The sequence below is a fragment of the Notechis scutatus genome, chromosome 1 (assembly GCF_049901735.1).
Source record: "Notechis scutatus isolate UNSWTSFEM ecotype Mainland chromosome 1, rNotScu1.2, whole genome shotgun sequence".
Lineage (NCBI taxonomy): Eukaryota > Metazoa > Chordata > Lepidosauria > Squamata > Elapidae > Notechis > Notechis scutatus.
In genome coordinates, this window is record NC_142009.1 from 49722328 (window position 1) to 49742220 (window position 19893).

Genomic DNA, 19893 nt, shown 5'->3' on the forward strand with positions numbered 1-19893 from the left:
TTTATAAAACATTGACTAATTAAAATGTTCACGTTCCTTCCTAATTCAATTTTCTCATTTATTTTATTTCACTTATTTTATTCACAAACATTTCACTAAATTACACTATTTTATCTCTCATTTTAATCATACGTTGTTTCCAATTTTCTAAAGTTATTTCTACTACTAATATAACAATACAATCTTATGTACCTTTACAGAATCCCTTTTTCAGTTAGATTTTCACCCATTATCTCTAAATAGGTCCTGTTTCTCTATATCTTGCTCCGGTCCTTTGTAACTTCTTTTCCTTTCCTTCTTCCCTCTCTTCTTCTTTCTCCCCTTTTTACCCCCTTGTCTCTCTACCTCTATTTCTCTCTTCTGTATTCCCCTTTTCTGTTGCTTTCCAGTATTATACTTATTTTTCGAATTATTTTTCTTTTCTTTGATTGTTTTTTTAAGTCTTAAATTCTCCATTCTCTTTCCCCCCTTTCCTTTTTCTTCCCCACATAGAATTACTTGTTCATTAAAGATGGCTTCTTCTTTGTCCCAGTCTTCTTGTTTTGCAGTCTTTTCTTGTTGTTTCTCATAGTTCCAAATCTCCATTTCTAAGAATTGAAAAACGAAGCCAAAAGAACCCTTCCCTTCTTGTGCATCTTCTTTGTACTTTTTAAGTTCCATTTTCAATTCATCCAGAAGTGGTGCCATTGTATAAATTTTTAAGCAACCACCCAATTGATTTTAGTCATTCAAATATAATAACCAAAAATCCCAAAATCACCAAATAATCCAAATACATGCAAGCTGTTTCTTTTTTGCTTTTTTTTTTTTTCACTTTCTCTTCCTGGGGTTACTATTTAGTTGCAAAGTTTCAGTTAAAATGTATCTTTTAGAAGTCTTGTTGAAGTTTTACTTTAGATTCTTTTTAATTCCAGGCAGTCTCCTCCCTCTTCCAGATCCTGCCCTTATTCTTTTTCTCTCCCTTCCTGCTTATGAAAAAGAAAGTTTTTAATGTCCAGAAATCTTTATTATCCCTTTGGCATTTTGTTTTATTTTCAGCTTAATTGCCTATTGATGTCAAAGCGGATTTTTCTGATTTCTTATTTAAGTCTCTTAGTTGTCAGTATAGGGAAGGAGAGAGAAGAAAAAAACAAACAAACCTTTCCCTTTTCACTTTCCTTCGCTGCTTCCGACTCTTCTTTGGGAGCAATGTTATTTTTTGTAAGTTTAAATTCCAGGGTACCTTGGTTGTTGCTTTTACAATTTAACCCAGTCAGCCAAAACTTTCACTTCAAATCTTCCTCCTGCACGTTCTTTTCCAGTTGAGTTCTTCTTTGTGGTGGCCATTTCTGACCACTGCTGCTACTGCCTTTGGGAAAGGGAGTAATGGCCAGCTGAGGAGGAGAGATGCAGCTCTCCTCAACCCTGCTGGCGGTCTCCCCCCTCTTCACCTCTACGGGGTGGCTTAGCCCCGAAACCAGCCGGCTCGGGGCGCTCCAGCGACGAGCCCAGACAGAAACCGTGCATGATTGCGGATTTCTGTCTGTCGCCGAAGCCCTTCAAACCGGAAGTCCCACATCTCTTAAATTTTTTAAGCTACTCCATAAATAATATATTACGGACCGAGTATATGAATGTGACAAGAATGCATTGTTGTCATATACTGTCTGACAACTTAAAGCTATATTGCCAGATAAAATATCATCATAATGGATATTCATTAGTTTCTCTAAAAGTAGAACTACTCCAAATTTGTTGAGCTTCATATATGGTGAGCATGTCCATGTATTAGATCATTATTATTCCAAGTTGTATGAGTATTACACTATATCAGATTAGGCAATCTGCACCTACAAGAACCCCACTTAACCCTGACTTGCAACCTTAAAAATATTCTCAATTTGGGTGGCTGAAATTTAGGAGCAAAAATGCTCATGTTTAGTGGCATGTTTTTTTGCTATGTTTTGCTAAAATAATATGCAAATAAGTGAATTAATTCCTTGTTTACTCCATAAATGTACCTTTTCATCAAATGGAATGCACATTTTAATCCCTTACTTAGTGAGATCAATGCACACTTGCCTATGCTGCCGATAGCAATTGGGGCCTGATACTAATAAGCATGACCTCAGCTGCAGAAAGTTTGCTTGCTCCACTTTACAAATCCAGTTAGTACCATTTATTTGGGGTTTAGTGACCTAATTTTTTATTCTATATTTTAATTTAATTTAGTTGCTCTAAATAGTTAACCAGTCAACTATTTACACATTACTATTAATTTTCAGTAATGCTTATTGTATGCTGAGTTCAGTTTGATTAAAAAGCAACGTAACTTTATAAATAAACAATGGGAATTTAAGACATGATGCTATGTCTTAATTTAATTCTCCCCTTGTTTTTCATTGGTGGACGGTACAGATAATAGTTTTTATTAATGATATTATTTTGTTAGTATTGATAATTTATTTAATGATAATAATGTTAATCCCTAGTAAAAGTCACCAGAACAAATCTAGACAAGCTTTTATACTTGCATGGTCTCTCCACCAGAGGTGGTATTCAGCAGGTTCTGACCAGTTCTGGAGAACCCGTAGTGGAAATTTTGAGTAGTCCAGAGAACCAGCAAATACCACCTCTGACTGGAGATTTTACAGTATTCTTCCCCTGTCAGGCCCACCAAGCCACGCCCACAGAACCAGTAGTAAAAAAATTTGAATCCCACCACTGCTCCCCACCTTCTTTAACACAGCAACCAGCCAAACAAATCCATAATCTTCATTTTACATTTCAGATTAACTGCAGCTTGCTGTGCTGTCTGACCTTGGAGGAACAATATAACTCTTAACTTGAATAAATGGAAAGAAGCCAACTTCATTTAAGAGTTTATGACTTTGTTTTATTTTGATTAACCATAATTACAATCAAACATAGCTTATAGTTTCGACAACAAGCTAAACTAGAGATAATTTAAAAGACAGCAAACTTCATTAATTCCTTCTGAGCCCTTCTGAAGTATATTTATGAAGTAACAGAAGACAGAAAGAGGTTCAAAACTAATATGAACTCAATTTGTTGTTTTTCATGACACAGTTACACTGGTATTTGCTAACTTCAGGTGTGATGATGGTTACCCATTTAGACAGTTTTAAAGGAGAATTGGACAGATTCATGGAAGATCAGATTAGCAGTGGCTACTAGGCTTAATGACTATGATTTTAGAATCCTAGGCAGAAAGCCTGGAAAACCAGCTGCTGGGGGAAAAAAAACATGGAAGAGGATTATAACTTTTCTGTATCTCTTTGTAAATTTCTCAGATTTCCCTGGTTGGGTCCATTCTGGTCGAGACATGATTTTGGCTTAATCCACAAGACCCTTCTTATATTTTTAGAAATGGAAATTAGCCCCAAATGTTCAGAATGCTTTTGTCATCGTCATCGCACATATTCACCAGTACTCACTGAGAAGACTGTGGGGCCTTTTCACACTTGAAGCTGGCTCAGGTGCCAGGCTAGGAGCCTATATTTATCCTTTCCACGCTGCGAGAACCCAAGTGTTATGCTAGCATAGTTGCAGCAGATATAAACCCACTCAGCTGCTGATGCAAATAAAATAAAATTTTCCTTTTTAAAAAAACATACAGGATGATTTGCAATGGAAGCAGCAAAAAACTAAAAATGGCTAGAAGCCTATATGTGTTGCTTGGTAGCAGTATAGTTATTTTTCATCGTTTCTTTTTTAATATTCTGTTTGCAGGAATGGCGAACAGAGCATCTAAAATAACCACTTTCACATTGCAACAAACACATCATCATTTGCTTAAAAAGAGTTATAATTACAGTTGACGAAGCATGGCCACCATAAAAATGCATTAGTTTAGCTTGACACATTAATTACCTGTTTTTGCAGATGTTTTTATATATTGTTGTGCGAACAGATTACAAAATAATTACAGGAAAGTCATATGGAAAACAAGCTAAGGGGGTGGTTTCTCGCCTAAATATTTTCATTCATGTGAATTTGTGCGAGGCACAGCTGCGGTATAGCAAATGGAGAGAGGGAGAGAGAGGGAAAGAGAAACAGAGGAATCTCAAAGGGTTTTTATTTGAAGGTCTCTGTCATCAACATTATCACACTTTTTATATCTTTCTTCAGAGGATGATCTTTTTTAAAAAAATATAAATAAACCAACATTGCCTTATTTATAAAAGTCTGATTCAGGTAAAAACCTTGTGATCTTCATCAAATGAAACACAAATATCTGCTGGTATCAAGGAAGACACCTAAATAGGAAATGAATATTTCGTTTGAAGAAAGATGACCTTGCTTGATTGTACTATAAAGACTAATTAAAAGCTTTAATAATACCTAACACATATTCCTGATGTATTTTTTAATGTTTGGAAAAAAAATCTCAAAGCATAAAAATCTCAAGGATTATTCAGACGTAACATGACTTCAAATTCTGTTGAAAATCTCAGGACACATGAAGGCAACGTGAACTGGAATATTTGAAAATCATTAATTTTGGCTTTTAATGTTTTTAGCAATACAATTAGAGGTATTTTCTTTAGCAGGGATGTTATTCTTATTTCATTAATAAAAATTAATTATTATAAATAATTGGTATTATAGTTCTTGCATTTAAGGAGAAACAAGAAATAACTGAAAGTAGCACATAAAAATATTTACATTGTGAGATATTAACTGATTAATTATATATAACATTCAACACATGTAATAGATAGTAAAATAAAAATCTTAAAATTTGGCATATCTTGAAAATTAAGATAATTCTATGTCCAGTGAGTGAGTATCTGAGAAAAGTAGAAAGGAGGAACAAAAGAAGATAGAAATTCACTAATTGAATTTGGTGCTATCATAACCTACCAAACATATACCTAATCCCTAGATTTATTATGTCTTTTTGTTTCTTTCTGGGTATATGAGTGTCTATAGGAATTTTAAGAGGAAAAAAGTGCCATACGAACTTGAAGGTTTAAGCCACCCACTAGAACATCATAAAATCTTTAAAAAATGAAAATATACTTTTTATTGGCTATATCTACAGATGAAACTCGAAAAATTAGAATATCGTGCAAAAGTTCATTTATTTCAGTAATGCAACTTAAAAGGTGAAACTAATATATGAGATAGACTCATTACATGCAAAGCAAGATAGTTCAAGCTGTGATTTGTCATAATTGAGATGATTATGGTTTACAGCTCATGAAAATCCCAAATCCACAATCTCAGAAATTTAGAATATTACATGCAATCAATAAAACAAGGATTGTACATAGAACAATATCAGACCTCTGAAAAGTATAAGCATGCATATATATTCAGTACTTGGTTTGGGCCCCGTTTGCAGCAATTACTGCCTCAATGTGGCGTGGCATGGAAGCTATCAGCCTGTGGCACTTCTGAGGTGTTATGGAAGACCAGGATACTTCAATAGCGGCCTTCAGCTCTTTTGCATTGTTAGGTCTCATGCCTCTCATCTTTCTTTTGGCAATGCCCCATAGATTCTCCATGAGGTTCAGGTCAGGTTTGCTGGCTTCTTTAGTTTGCTGGCCAGTCAAGCACAATAATCCCACAGTTATTGAACCAGGTTTTGGTGCTTTTGGCAGTGTGGGCAGGTGCCAAGTCCTGCTGGAAACTGAAGTCAGCATCCCCATAAAGCTCATCTGCGGAAGGAAGCATGAAGTGCTCCAAAATCTCCTGGTAGACAGCTGCGTTGACCCTGGACTTAATGAAGCACAGTGGACCAACACCAGCAGATGACATGGCTCCCCAAATCAATACAGACTGTGGAAACTTCACACTGGACTTCAAGCATCTTGCAGCGTGTGCCTTTCCATTCTTCCTCCAGACTCTGGGTCCTTGGTTTCCAGATGTTGCTCTCATCAGAAAAGATGCAGATGTTGCTCTCATCAGCAAAGAGGACTTTGGACCACTGAGCAACAGACCAGGTCTGTTTTTCTTTAGCCCAGGTAAGACGCTTCTGATGTTGTTTGTTGTTCAGGAGCAGCTTGACAAGAGGAATACAACATTTGAAGCCCATTTCCAGGATCCGTGTGTGTGTGTAGTGGCTCTTGATGCACTGACTCCAGCCTCAGTCCACTCCTTGTGAAAGTCCCCAACACTTTTGAATGGCCTTTTCCTGACAATCCTCTCCAGGCTGCAGTCATCCCTGCTGCTTGTGCACCTTTTTCTTCCACACTTTTCCCTTCCACATAACTTCTATTAATGTGCTTTGATACAGCACTTTGGGAACATCCAACTTCTTTTGCAATTACCTTTTGAGGCTTTCCCTCCTTATGGAGGGTGTCAATGATGGTTTTCTGCACAACTGTCAGGTCAGCAGTCTTTCCCATGATTGTGCTTCCTACTGAATCAGATCAAGAGACCATTTAAAGGCTCAGGAACCCTTTGCAGGTGTTTTGGCTTAATTAGCTGATTAGAGTGGGACACTTTGAGCCTAGAATATTGAACCTTTCCACAATATTCTAATTTTCTGAGATTGTGGATTTGGGGTTTTTGTGAGCTGTAAGCCATAATCATCTCAATTATGACAAATCACGGCTTGAACTATCTTGCTTTGCATGTAATGAGTCTTATCTCCTATATTAGTTTCACCTTTTAAGTTGCATTACTGAAATAAATGAACTTTTGCACGATATTCTAATTTTTCAAGTTTCACCTATATGTGAAGGAGGAACTGTTTCCCCCTGCCCCCACTCTATGCTAGGTAGCTACATTTTGTAAAAATTTGTTCTTGTATAGAAGTGTGAATTTAAAGATTGATTAATTTTATATATTACAGGCAAGATTTTATGGAATCACTGGGAAACATTTCTCATTTATTTCATGGGGATATATTTAGACTAACATTGGAATGGAGAGGAAAATAAATTGCAATAGCTCAAGGCAAGACCCCACTCTCCTTTTGGAAGAGTCTGAAGACTCAGCTCTGTTGACTTGTGTGGGAATCTCAGAGGAACACACAACCTTGGGATTGGTTAACGCTTTGAGAGCCCTCCCCCTGCCCTTTTAACTTGGATTATTCTATTCTTGTTTTAATGGCCTCCTTTTATTGAAATACAGGTTGTCCTTAACTTACGACCACAAATGAGCCCAACATTTTTGTTTCTAAGTGAGACATTTGTTCAGTAAATTTTGTTCCATTTTATGACCTTTCTTGCCACAGTTGTTAAGTGAATCACTGCAGTTGTTAAATTAGTATGACTAATTGTTAAGTGAGTCTGGTTTTCCCATTGACTTCACTTGTCAGAAGATCGCAAAAGATGGAAAAAGATCACATGACCCCAAGACACTACAACAGTCATAAATGTGAGTCAGTTTGCAAGTGTCTGAATTTTGATCATATGGTCCTGGGGATGCTGCAACAGTTGTAAATGTGAAAAATGGTCAAAAGTCACTTTTTTCAGAGCCGTCGTAATTATGAACGGTCACTAAATGATCTGTTGTAAGTCAAGGACTACCTATATCAGATTTTTATGTTTTTTATATAAAATTTAGAGACATACCCAAATTCACATCTCTCTGAGAGGTGAGCGATCTTACAGATCTGAGTGAGATGGGGGGTTTCTAAATGTGATATATAAACAAAAATAAGGTGGGAAGAGAAAACACTTAAATAGGATCAAGGATTGGACACACTACTCATTACAGTGGATCATATTAGGGAATCTGTAGAACAGTTGTATGGAAAAATGTGAAGGCTAGAATAAGTAAATCTTGCATGATCGGAGTGGAGGATGAGTTTCCATAAACTTTCTGAGAAATAGGATTCTATTATAGAAAAAAAAATGGGTTTGTAGCATGGTTTTGCGTTTTTGGTGTTTAGACATCATCACAGATATTTGCACACGAGTATCTAGTGATATAATATCTTACTATAGTTGCCAATTTTTGATGAACATCCTGTGGTAGCCATTAGGTGATAGGAGCAACAATGCATTAAAACTTCTATTGTGACCACTTTTCTCAGACCATAACTGAAAAAGAAATAGTTGCAGAGGTTTCAGGCTTATAAATATATTCCTTTATGGTACACAGGAGAATCAAGTCCAACTCGTCGTGAAGCAGTGAAGAGGAAGACTTCAGAATATCTGATGAGAGCAGAAAAAATTTCCAGCCTTTACTGTAGACCCTCATCAGAAGATGGCTCAATATTTGGTGTAGGTTCTTTTTATTTCTAAAATAACTTAATTTTCTTGTGTTGGTGTACACATATGGACATTTATTGTGTCTCTTTCACAACTGATTTAATTTCTTTATGGTTAACACAGTATCCAAAATATAAATGTGATATATAAGTACAGTAGAACCTCTGATCACAAAAGCTTCTGACCATGACCAAATCGGGTTCTGACCAAAAAATTCACAAAATTTTTGAATCTGGTCACAGGAACACATACTCAGGTGGCGATCAAACATGATCCCTGATCCAGAAATTCCTGAAGATGAAACATTAGAAGATGAAGAAATCGCCAAAGTTATGGAATGAATTATGGTTGTGACCAGAGATTCTACTGTAAATAAATATGTTTTATGCTAGATAAATAAATGCATGCATATATGGAATAAAGGGCTAAAAACATAGTGAAGGAAAATATCTGACAGTCTTCTGGTCCTAGTTGATTCTTCAGAAATGTTACATATTTATCCATTATCAGTTAAGAAAGAATACCACAGTCAAGATCAGCATTAGCATCATTATATGTAGCTAAGGAAAGCACTTTTTAATTTTTTTCCTTATTAGTGAGATAAGAACAAGTAAATTGCTGGAGAGATTTCTGTAATGCTGAATGTAGAGAAGATGGATATAACCCTTAGATCTTATTTGTGAGGATCAGGCAATCTGTTATCTTGGGTACAGATTGTGTGTGTATTAGAGAAATAATTAGGGACAGATGATTGTCTCAGATTGGGATCCTGGTGTGATAAGCATGGAGTGTTAATTCTTCTCTTGCTGCAATGCAATCTGGAATGTGTTCTGTGTTCCTGAAATTAACATTGCCAAGCAAAAGATTAACAGAATAACCACATTGGAAGGGAACTTGGAGGTCTTCTAGTCCAACCCCCTGCTCAGGCAGGAAACCCTATACCATTTCAGACAAATTGTTTTCTAATCTCTTCTAGTGTTGGAGCATCCACAACTTTTGGAGGCAAGTCGTTCCACTGATTAATTGTTCTAACAGTAAGGAAAGTTCTCCTTAGTTCTAAGTTGCTTCTCTCCTTGATTAGTTTCCACCCATTGCTTCTTGTCCTGCCCTCAGGTGCTTTGGAGAATAGCTTGACTCCCTCTACTATGTGGCAGTCCCTTAGATATTGGAACACTGCTATCATGTCACCTCTCTTTTCATTAAACTAGACATACCCAATTCCAGCAACTATTCTTCGAATGTTTTAGCCTCCACTCCTCTAATTATCTCTTTTGCTCTTCTCTGTGCTCTGATTTCACTGACACCAGTGAGGACTTATTAAACTCCTCTCCTTGTGGGAGGAGAAGGAGAGGAAGGGTCAGAACAATGCTTTGGTCCTGATCAGATTGAGCTTTCCATGAAGTCAGTTTGTCAAAACAAAAAATGCTGCACTCAGAATGCAAACAGTGCAGAAACACATAATTGGAAATAAAGTGAAATGATAACGAGGCCAGATTTGGAGAAAGCAGTTTGGGAACATTGGAGATCTTATCCTGTAGGAATGTGATAATGTTTTTAGGGTCACCTCTGAAAACTGAAATTTTCTGATGCTGCGATTTTTTTTTACATGGAGTTTTTCTTTAACAAAAGAGATAGAACTAGTCCGGCATTTGTAGTATTGGGCGAATTCTGGGCGAATAGACAGCAATATAAATTCAGTAAATTGGAATTGCTGTGTTTTTTTCTTGAATTCCAAGCTCAAGAGCTTTTGACAATTCTTGACTTTACCTCAGTAACAGCAACAATATACCGTAATAAAATAATAAAATGAACCTCCCTTTTTCTTCTTACTCTGGGAATCTTTTCTACAGCTCTTGTGTGATTGTTTGCTGATTGCACTGGTGTAGAAATGTTAAAATTTCAGATTCCCATTTGGATCACAAAATGGCCATAGAGTCCTTGGCTTTACTTTAAACAATCCTGATAATAGTTCAAGCTGTTTGGTGGATATAGGGGAATGTTGCAAGGTGAGCATACAGAGGAATAATCTATTGCAACTACTCTGCTTTTTAAGTCTGTTTTCATAGAGAGAAAAAAACTGGGGGAAATCTCTTCTGCAATAGAAGTCTTCATGTAAGCTTTGAAGGGTTCCTCAGTTCCCCCTCCTCCTGTGGACTGCTTAATTTTAACTTAATCTGTAGGCATGCATATGTGTGAAGGGACCCAGCCATAGCAGAGACTAAAGTTAAAATTCCCTTAGGGTTCTTTCCAGCCTTATAATACTGATCTGCTTAATGAAATACAAATTTCCTTACATGGCACTAAATTCTATGTGCAAATTTGCATTATGAGAGGTAATCTGTCTGTTTTGTCACTAGTACCTGTGACTTGAAGAATACTCTACCTATTTATGCAGAATTGTGTAGCAAAAGAATCCAGGATGTAAAAGGATGGATGTGAGATGCCCAGGCTCAAATAATAGTTTTTGGTGTAAATCCTAGTCTTAGCCTGGCATTTTCAAAATTTAGTTTTTTCCCCAGTATCCCTTTTTACATTTTCTGGGATAAATTTAAGTAGGTACAAGCTGGAATAAAATGGAAAAGGTATGTGTCTGAAATTTACCAAAAGCAATCCACAGCAAATTTGAGGCACTCTTATTCCCAATACACAGGTTATTTTTGGCAATCCAGCCGGAGTGGAACAAGCTTCTTGCAGTGCCAATCTATGTTTATCAAGTGAAAAGTTAGGAAAAAAAGAAAATTATAGTAATGCTTTCTGTCTTTTAAAACATCTCATATTCTAGCCATTACTGCTCTGTAAAACGATGGAATAGGGGAAAACTTCCTTCTAATTCTTTCAGTAATTCTACTTGGGTAATAAAATAGGCGAAAGGCCTATTTATTTATTTATTTATTTATTTATTTATTTATTTATGTATGTATGTATGTATGTATGTATGTATGTATGTATGTATGTATTTATTTATTTATTTATTTATTTATTTATTTATTTATTTATTTATTTATTTATTTATTCATTCATTCATTCATTCATTCATTCAATTCATTCATTCATTCATTCATTCATTCAATTCATTCATTCAATTCATTCATTCCATTCATTCTCACCCTTCCACCCTTCGAAGTTGCTTCTGAAGATTTGTGAAAATGTTAAGGCTTCATCAAGCTATTTCTTCTTCTTTTAATTTACAGACTAATATAGTTCAACTGTTAGACTGTCCTCCATATAAGAAGAACCCATACTTTGCTTTTAAGCTGCCATATCAGAAGGAATGTTGCTACTGTAATTAATTTCATATAAGGTGGCCTTAATTTATATTAGTTTTCTTCATCCATATTTTATCACATTTTCTCATGAAATGATATGTCACAGAGTGGCTTGTGGTAGTAGGACAAAAATAGAGTAATTTAAATTTGTGAAAAACATCAAACCTGGGTTTTCTCTGATAATGGCCCTGAATATGAGTTAGAAAATACTTGTAAAACATATTATCTGCCTTAAACATAATTTTAAGAATTGTAAACAGTTCTGTATTACCTATTGAACTGTATTTGGGCATGAATATGAATGTATGAGTTTTCAATCTTCTCCTCTGTATTTTATGATCTTTAATATTGCTAAAGGATGTTTATACGGTAGGTGCACTTTTGTAAGAAACCCTGGGAAAGAAGATTGTTCATGAGAGTTAGTCATCTGGAATGGCTAATTTGCATTAGCAGTACCAAGTGTACTTGTGGTCTTTCTTTTGCAAATTAATAACACTAGTTCTGGCTATACAAAATAAAATAAGATAGGTTTTTCTGTGATTTCACTGGAGAAGTTCCCTAGTGTCTGCCTTCAATACCATACCTAGATTTAGGACATATAATAAACTCTTATGTCTTAATGAGATTCTGCAAATTCTTGCCACAGAAATTAGCCCTTAATTCTGGAAACTGGTCAACTTATGTAGAGGACTAAGGTGATAGCACCCAGAAGTGTAAAATGGCCTATTCCATTTCAGATTGCAGTTTTGAGTGGCATGTATTGCCATCAGGTTGGTGATTATAAAGATGATAGACAATTGAAGATGACAAGGAGAAAGAATGCTTCCATTTAGATGAGGAAAATGACAGTCTGTAATGAGGAAGATTAATATTTACTTATGTGGCTTTACTTATGGGTCATTTGTTGTATTCTTAATGTAATTCATTCCTTGGAATTCTGTAGCAGATCTCATCAAGGTTGAAAACTTAAAAAATAAATGTATTCATTTAGTAACAAATGTACTTGTCCTCAAACTTTTTTCCAAGCTAAGGCATTGCATACAAATATTATTTATGGATATGCTTTATTTTTTGACCCTGTTTCTGTTCCTTTAGAATTTGAGTAATGTGCATGAATAAGTTCTCCAGCATTTCACCCAAGTTTTCCTGTTTGCGCAAAGAACCAGGGAACTGTATAAATTGTGAATATTTTAAAAAATATTAATATTCCTTTTTGTCCTATATCCATTTTCATCTCTTGCAAATTATTTACTATCAACTTATTTTTTTCCCTTCTTTGCATTAAGGACAAACAGAAAACTTCTTTCATCTGCTTTCCCTCTGATTTATGATAAATTTAGTTTCCTTCAGCCTGGCATTTGCTTCAGCAGGCAACCTTCCTTCAAGTACCACCCTGATTGATGTTGTAATCTTTGATATCTTCCATTAGCCTCCAGGATCACTAAGTTCAAGGCCCTCTTGGAACCTAAGGAGCCCTGCCGAGGAACTGAAGGCCTTTCGAGTCCTTGGGGTGATTGACAAGGTAATTCTTCAGTGTCTCTTCAAGAGTTCAGTCATAAATCGACTGCATGCTGACATTCTGTCTTTGAAGCTGCGGTTCTTAAGGATATGAAACAAAGGAGGAAAATGACTCAAATGCATCTGCACTTTAAAATAACAAAAGTAGAAGGAAAAGAAAGGCTTTTATCTAAGCAATTCATGTAAGGTCATGCAAAATATATTTGAGTAAAAGAATTATGTTTGGTTCCATTCTGTGAGAAGGGCCTTGGTTTTAAAAAGAATTGCTCTGTGCACTTTCAGAAAGTTGCCAAGATGGTACCAGGGGATAAACAACTTTGAAAGAAGGCAAGTTGGAAAATTCGTCAGCCACTGAAAACTGGCAGCCCTAACTCAAAAACTAAGGTCAAATACCAACAAAGAATTTCTTCAGCTTTGTTTACTACAGTTTTGGTAGAGACAATTATTTAATCTTTTTCTTTTTTAGGTCTGCTGGTTCTTCTTTCCTCAGATCTCCAGGTGATACAAATAATGAATGAGATTTGGGTAACTGAAATACCTAAAATAAAGCTGCTATGAATTTAGTCTAGTGGTTAAGGCACCAGGCTAGACTGTGAGTTCTGGACTTGCCTTTGTCATGAAAGACAAGAAAGCCAGCTGGGTGACTTTGGGCCAGTCATTTTTTTTTCAGCCCATGAAACAACCGCCACAGTCACCATCTTGACTTCTTTATAAAAATAATAAAGGCAGGATATAAATGTCTAAAAATGGTTGTTGATGTTTAGCAATGCTATATATTGTATTATCAAACAAAACTGGGTTAATAATAGGTTATAAAGAAAGATACTGATGGCAAATGGTTGGCATAGCTTAGCCAGCTTTTTGAGCTGAATGTTGAAAATCCTTGGTTCCAGGGCCAATTCATTCACAACTTTTATTAGTTATTGATAGGCAATCAGATCACAGTATTGTTTGAATTCTTGAAATAGTTTTGCAAAATTCCTAGAACAAATATGGAAGATTCTATAGAAATATAAATGTATAGAAAATCAAGGAATAAATTATACAATGTTTATGTGTTGCTATGATCTTTCTTGAGTTCCTTAAGAAAGTTAAAATGGCTTTTCAAGATTGTTGTAGAAAAATATATTTCAATTGGATACTGAACATTCTTAGTCTTCTTAAAAATATTATACAATGCCTGGTGATATGTGAACTAGTATCAGAGACTAAATTCTATTGGAAGATGAAGTTGATACACATTTGCTAGAGGTGAGAAGGGAGCTGAATGGATTAGAGTGACTAGGATAGAACCAACCACTTTACAGTGTATGTGTGTGTGTGTGTGCGCGTGCACACACACACACACACACACACACACACACACACACACACACACACACACAGAGTATATATATTTTCTTGTTAATAAAATGGAAAAAATAAAAATGCAGCCAGGCTATGGGATTTTGGCTGACTCAAGGTAATCCTTGTAGCAAATGGGCTAATCAAATCAGGAATGGCCAATTGGTTGCTGAAGGTGAACCAGTTTAATCTAAACCCTAGCAAACTTATTATATTATGATCTATATATAGGAAATAGGAAGGGGATTCCAATTTGGGTATGTATGTGCATCTGAGAGAGTAAGACTGCTTTTTATGTTAAAACTGGCTTTAGATTTATGACAGTGGCCATAATGTCCATGAAAAGAATGATTTGTGTGGCAACAATTTATATCTAGCCAAGTGTCTGGGGGAATAAGATGTCCCTCAGAATAAATGGATACATACCTCTACTATTGTTTTATTTTACATCTCTGCACTATTATCCTTGTGATTAATTATCATATTAATCAATCATTGTCTATCGGCCAGCAGTACACAACCATTTGGGGGGCCTTGGGCTGTGCCTGACCACTGAATAGCATGCAAGGGCTATAGTCCAAAACTGGCACTGCCAGGGTTGGTAGAAGCAGGAGAATAGTGAGGTTTGATTTAAATACTGTATATGAAATATGTTCAGTATGATCACATTACAAATATAACAATTTCCCCTTTCTGCTGCTGCATTCAATTTGGTAGAAATCTTTGGATCTTTCTTTACTGTGGCAACATGAAGATGTGTGAACCTTAGCAATTTGAAGACTGGGAATAGGGAATTCTGGGAGTTGAAGGCCAGAAATGCTGGTCTGGATTGGAAGTTGCACTAGGTATACACTTTTGTTACAGGTGGTTTAGAACTGCAGAATCTTGACTGTTCAAACAATTGAAATAGCTGAAGCCACTATAAACAATTAAGATGTCCTTTAAAACATAAAAATGGAATTGGGCTTATGTTTAAAAATCTTAATAAGGTTCCATGGCTTAGCAACAAGTGCTTAAACTTGTATTTAAAATTTCTTTCACTAAGAATTGGAGAAAACTCACCCAAAAGCTTGTCAATGCAATAGCTGAAAAACAATTAACAAGCTCCTTCCAAAGTGATTAGAAAAGGAAGTATGCAAACTGAGTGTCCTTTTGAAAGTACCAACTGTGCTTTGAGCAAGAATTTAATTCTCTCATCTCTCAGAGTGCTAAACCTACCAGACACCACTGTATTTGCGGTCTCCTCACAAGTAAGTATATGGAACACTTGTGGATGAGTTCAAGTTCTCTCCTTGTCTGAAGAGGTTTTAACAGAGAATCTATTTGTTGACTCTTCATTCTGCTGTGATTATTGGGGCCATCTTCAGTTTGCCATTTTTTTCTATGCAAGTCCACAACTTTTCAAGTTCCTCAACATCCTGTGGAAAGAATGTTGTGGCACTAATGTTGTGGCATTTCTCCCTCCCACCAGTCTCTCGCTTAAGCAGCAACTTTTCTTTCCTAGCCAGGACCCTGCTCTTCCTAGTCAAATGCAAAACTGATTATTTAAACTAAAAAGAACATTTCCGTAATTTGAAAGAGGAATCAGAAAAAGTTATCTTCTGAGGAAAAAAAACCCCAAGGAAACAACATGGGTAGTGTGGTGGGGTGGTAAAGCAGTTGTCACAATTGGTAGGCCAGCTCAATTTACTTTTACAACAACCTGTGGAGATGGAAAGTTTCATTCTAGACTCTTAATTCATCCAGTTACGTCCTTGTGACCTTGGCAAGGAGTTGAATAAGGTGACTAATGGCTCGCCATATTCTTTGCTGCTGGTGGCTTGCCTGTTGCCTGCCTCTGGGCCTACGGCTCCCTTCTGCCAACTTCTCTATTCCTTCGGCCTCTAATCTTGGCACTTTGATGCATATGTTCTGAAAGTGGCCACCATGACTTGGGGTGGCAGCAGATGGTAACCCTTCAGGCTGCCACCAGCTATGCAGGTATTAAGTTGGAAACTTTGCTTTTGATGAAGAGTCAGCAGTGCATATGAAAGAGCTCTTGCTGCAGAAGTATCTTTTAATTAAAAAATTAGCATACTGAAACAGTTGCTAATGTTTATGTGTTTAAAGGCATCTAAAATCAACTATTTTCTTTAGGCTAAAGAGTGATTATTTACCATCATTTTGCTCCTTTTTTTTCCAGTGCATTTATTTATAAACCCTTTTTTTCTTTGTAGCAGACTGAACTGCTGGATCCCAATCAAAACACTCAGAATTTTATGTGTAATTTTGTGAAGTGGGATAAAAGTAATGTTGACTTCACCTCTTCCCACATAAGCCCTTTGTAGGGAAACAAGGTTGCAATCTGTGTAATACTTAACTGACAACAAGCCCATTAAATTCAGTGGGAATAACTGTGGCGTAAACTACTATGTATTTGTGCTTTCTATCAGCACGTATCTTTGCTCAATAGGATTAGAAGACTAGAATCACAGTATGTTTAACTTTTGCAATTCAGAAACTAAAGAACTCTTAATTTTTTGGAGTCCTCCCTTTTTCTAAACTTACTCAGTGCTATCATAAATTCTGTTCCATATATAGCAATTTGTCCTAATTTACATACATTTTGTATCTTTAATACTGCTCTTGGAGGCTGAAAGTACTGTCAAAGCACAAAGACTCCTTTGAAGTGGCTGATGCGGTTTTTCTAGTTGTTGTTTAAAAAAACATGATCTGCGTATTTGTCTTTAATGCATTTCTAGGGCGTTTGCCATCATTATTTTGAAAATAGTAGACAGGTACTACTTTGGCTATCTTATTATTTAAAATAAGCTAGGGGAAACTGAAACCACTTAGGCCAAGCCTGACTCCTAAGGAGCACTGCCTGATCATTTATTTATTAAGGAAGTTGGTAATCTGAAATTCTAGTCCAGACTAGAATTTGGTTAACTCAGGAAAACATTAACTGACTTTAAGCAGGTTGAGCAAAAGTTAGCTCTCACTGATTTGCAAGTCATTGTTGTTCCATGATTCCCAGTAATTTAATAATATCAATAAAACAATGCAAGAGCATGGCATTGGGTTGGCTTTTCCTTTCTAGCCCTTCCAGTAAATTGTTATCTGCTTCAAGGGAAGGACTGATAATAATGGTTATGGAAGTTAGTTCAGAGAGAAGTGTTGCAGTGGCAGCTAATTGCAGAAAGGGACCAGAGGTGAATTATATGTTATCTGTTTTGTATTTAAAAGGTCTTAGATAGGTTGTAGCAGCTTTTTTTAAAAAACACAACAACAAATCAGTTATCTTATGATGTGCAAGATGCTTGCCCAAGATCTTGGAGAGTTGCTGATAGTAGGAGTAGGCATTAATAGAACAGATGGAAAATTGTTTGACCTGACGTAAGGAAACTTCCTCTGTCATTATTTTGATACATGTAGCATTACAATAGGTAAAGAATCTGTGTCATCCAGATGTTGTAAGTCTACAGTTATTTTGGTTGTGCTGGTTAAGTGGATGGGAATTCAGAGTGCAATTTTTTTGGGGGTGGTGGTGGAGGGGGAGAACAGCTACAAGTTCTCCACTGTACCAGGATATGTGAATACACCTAATAATGCACGTAACAATAGGTTTCCACAGTTCTTTGGTAAACAGTCATTCATTCAAACGAAATAAGGAAATGATAAGCAATCTACTCAGTCCACTTTTTCTCATTTGCTGTCTCTGGCAAGGGCATCCTGTTGGCATCCTATTTTTTATAACATTATGGCATCCACTGTCACAGAGAAATTGTATCAAACCATAGGCTGGCAAACCTACCATAAATGGTAACTCCACATTTGATAAGTATAGGATGTGTGAGCTACACTCAAGGTTAATCGCTGGGATTCTGAAGCAGCTAAGAAAAACTACCCTGATACAGTTTACCCTGATGCTGTTTGTGAGTGACACCTTCTTAGGCAACATATTCAATTAAAGCTTAGTTGCATAGTAGGTAAATGTAGATAAACAAATATGTGGAATTAAAAGAAGCTTTCTTTTAATTGTAACCACCCCCAAAATGATATACTTATCAAAGGTAATTATTTCATGACAGCTTGGTTGTAGCATTTGTTTTATCCTGAATTGAAAGTCTGTGTTGGATGCTTTTGATTGGGAAGACATATCAAATTAGTTCAAATTAGATTTTTGTCTTTAGAAAGGTGAGCAAAGCCATGAGCAGTGTTATTAAATTGTGTGTTCTACCCTATAAATGATCCAGCCCTCTTGAGGGTTAAATAAGTGATTATTCTGTCCTTTATGCTGATGGCTTCACTACCGATTAGCCTAGTGTTGGTTTTTTTTGTTTTGTTTAAATGCTTGGCTCCTTATGATCTTTTGTGTATGCAATGATAATATTAATGCAGAGTCGTAAGCCCATTCATTAAGAAATGACTCTAAAATGAGGTTGCTTCGTGTAAATTTGGAGAGCTGCAGATGCTGTGTACAGACGTTTCTTCATGCTATTAGCCGTATGGTTAATAATTTCCAAGTGGCTAAAGCTCTTGTTAGCAAGAGTGCTGGGGTGTTAAGAATGGCTCTATAAATAACTTTAAGAAGGGAAGTTGAAGGTGCTTCTTTTTAAAGACTATTGTTAACTAAATATTATTGCCAAACAGATGGAAAGCATTCACCAGCCTGATGTTTTTACTCTAATTATATTATCTCCAGTCCTGTACGGCTCAGTTGAAGAGGTGTATCCAGGGGCCAATTTATAATCATTTAACCAACACCTGTTTGGGAAAAATTGACAGTCAAAGGGCACATTAAAAAAAAATCACATATGTTCTTGTATTTACTACCTCAATGTGAATGTTAGCTAGCTGCAAATAAACTTGGTTGAAAAGACAAAGTCCCTAGGAAAATTGATGCATCATTTTTAACCATTTTATCTATTTTAATTTGGCATATCTTCTACCCCATGTCTTGTGACTAAAGAGGGAAACTACAACTCAGTTGTCTTCTTATGATTTATCCCATCAGTTCCTAGTCCATTTTTAAATTGCTGTTATTTACTGTCTTGATGAAAAATTCTCAACTAATGACATAAACACATGTTTAAAGCATGCTTTAAATTCATATTTATAGAGGCAGCTGAAATATTTCTTAATTCTACATATCTGTGTAGCCACGCATGTGTGCATGCAATTCTGCATGTGTGTGTGCATACTGGTTCGAAGATCAGATAAGCCTTTGCCATCCTGCTAAGTGTGAACACATAAGACCTACTCTGTGAGACAGGCAGTTTACCAATTTGATAAATAAATAAGTGAATTAAGAAAGTCATATTCAGAGCTAAATGTGGTTTTAAATGCAAGTCTAGATGAGATTATCATTCTTTGGTCCTGTTCCACAGTATGCTTCACCTCTGATTTAGCCAGATACCCTTAGCAATGTTCTGGCAACACATTGTAATCAGATCAGGAATCACTGTTAGGGGTACTGTACTTCTGGAGCAGTGTGATAGGCTCTTCACTATTGCTAAAACACAGGTAGTATTAGGAGCAGCTTGGTCATTGTAGCCAATCAGTGTTTTGAAAGAAACTAGGCATACAAGATCTAGGCCAGGCTTGTCCAACTC

The 19893-nt window shown here is 36.1% G+C and overlaps 1 protein-coding gene across 8 annotated transcripts in view; it reads left to right on the forward strand.

Annotated features, from left to right (window-relative positions):
* RPS6KC1 (ribosomal protein S6 kinase C1) overlaps positions 1-19893 on the forward strand; it is a 94911-nt gene that overhangs the window by 39006 nt on the left and 36012 nt on the right. For all 8 annotated transcript variants that reach the window (XM_087963742.1, XM_026682809.2, XM_087963751.1 and 5 more), the window contains 2 exons: positions 8062-8183; positions 12867-12959. In XM_087963742.1, the coding sequence (XP_087819868.1) occupies positions 8062-8183; positions 12867-12959 (215 nt within the window). The remainder of the gene's footprint in view (positions 1-8061; positions 8184-12866; positions 12960-19893) is intronic.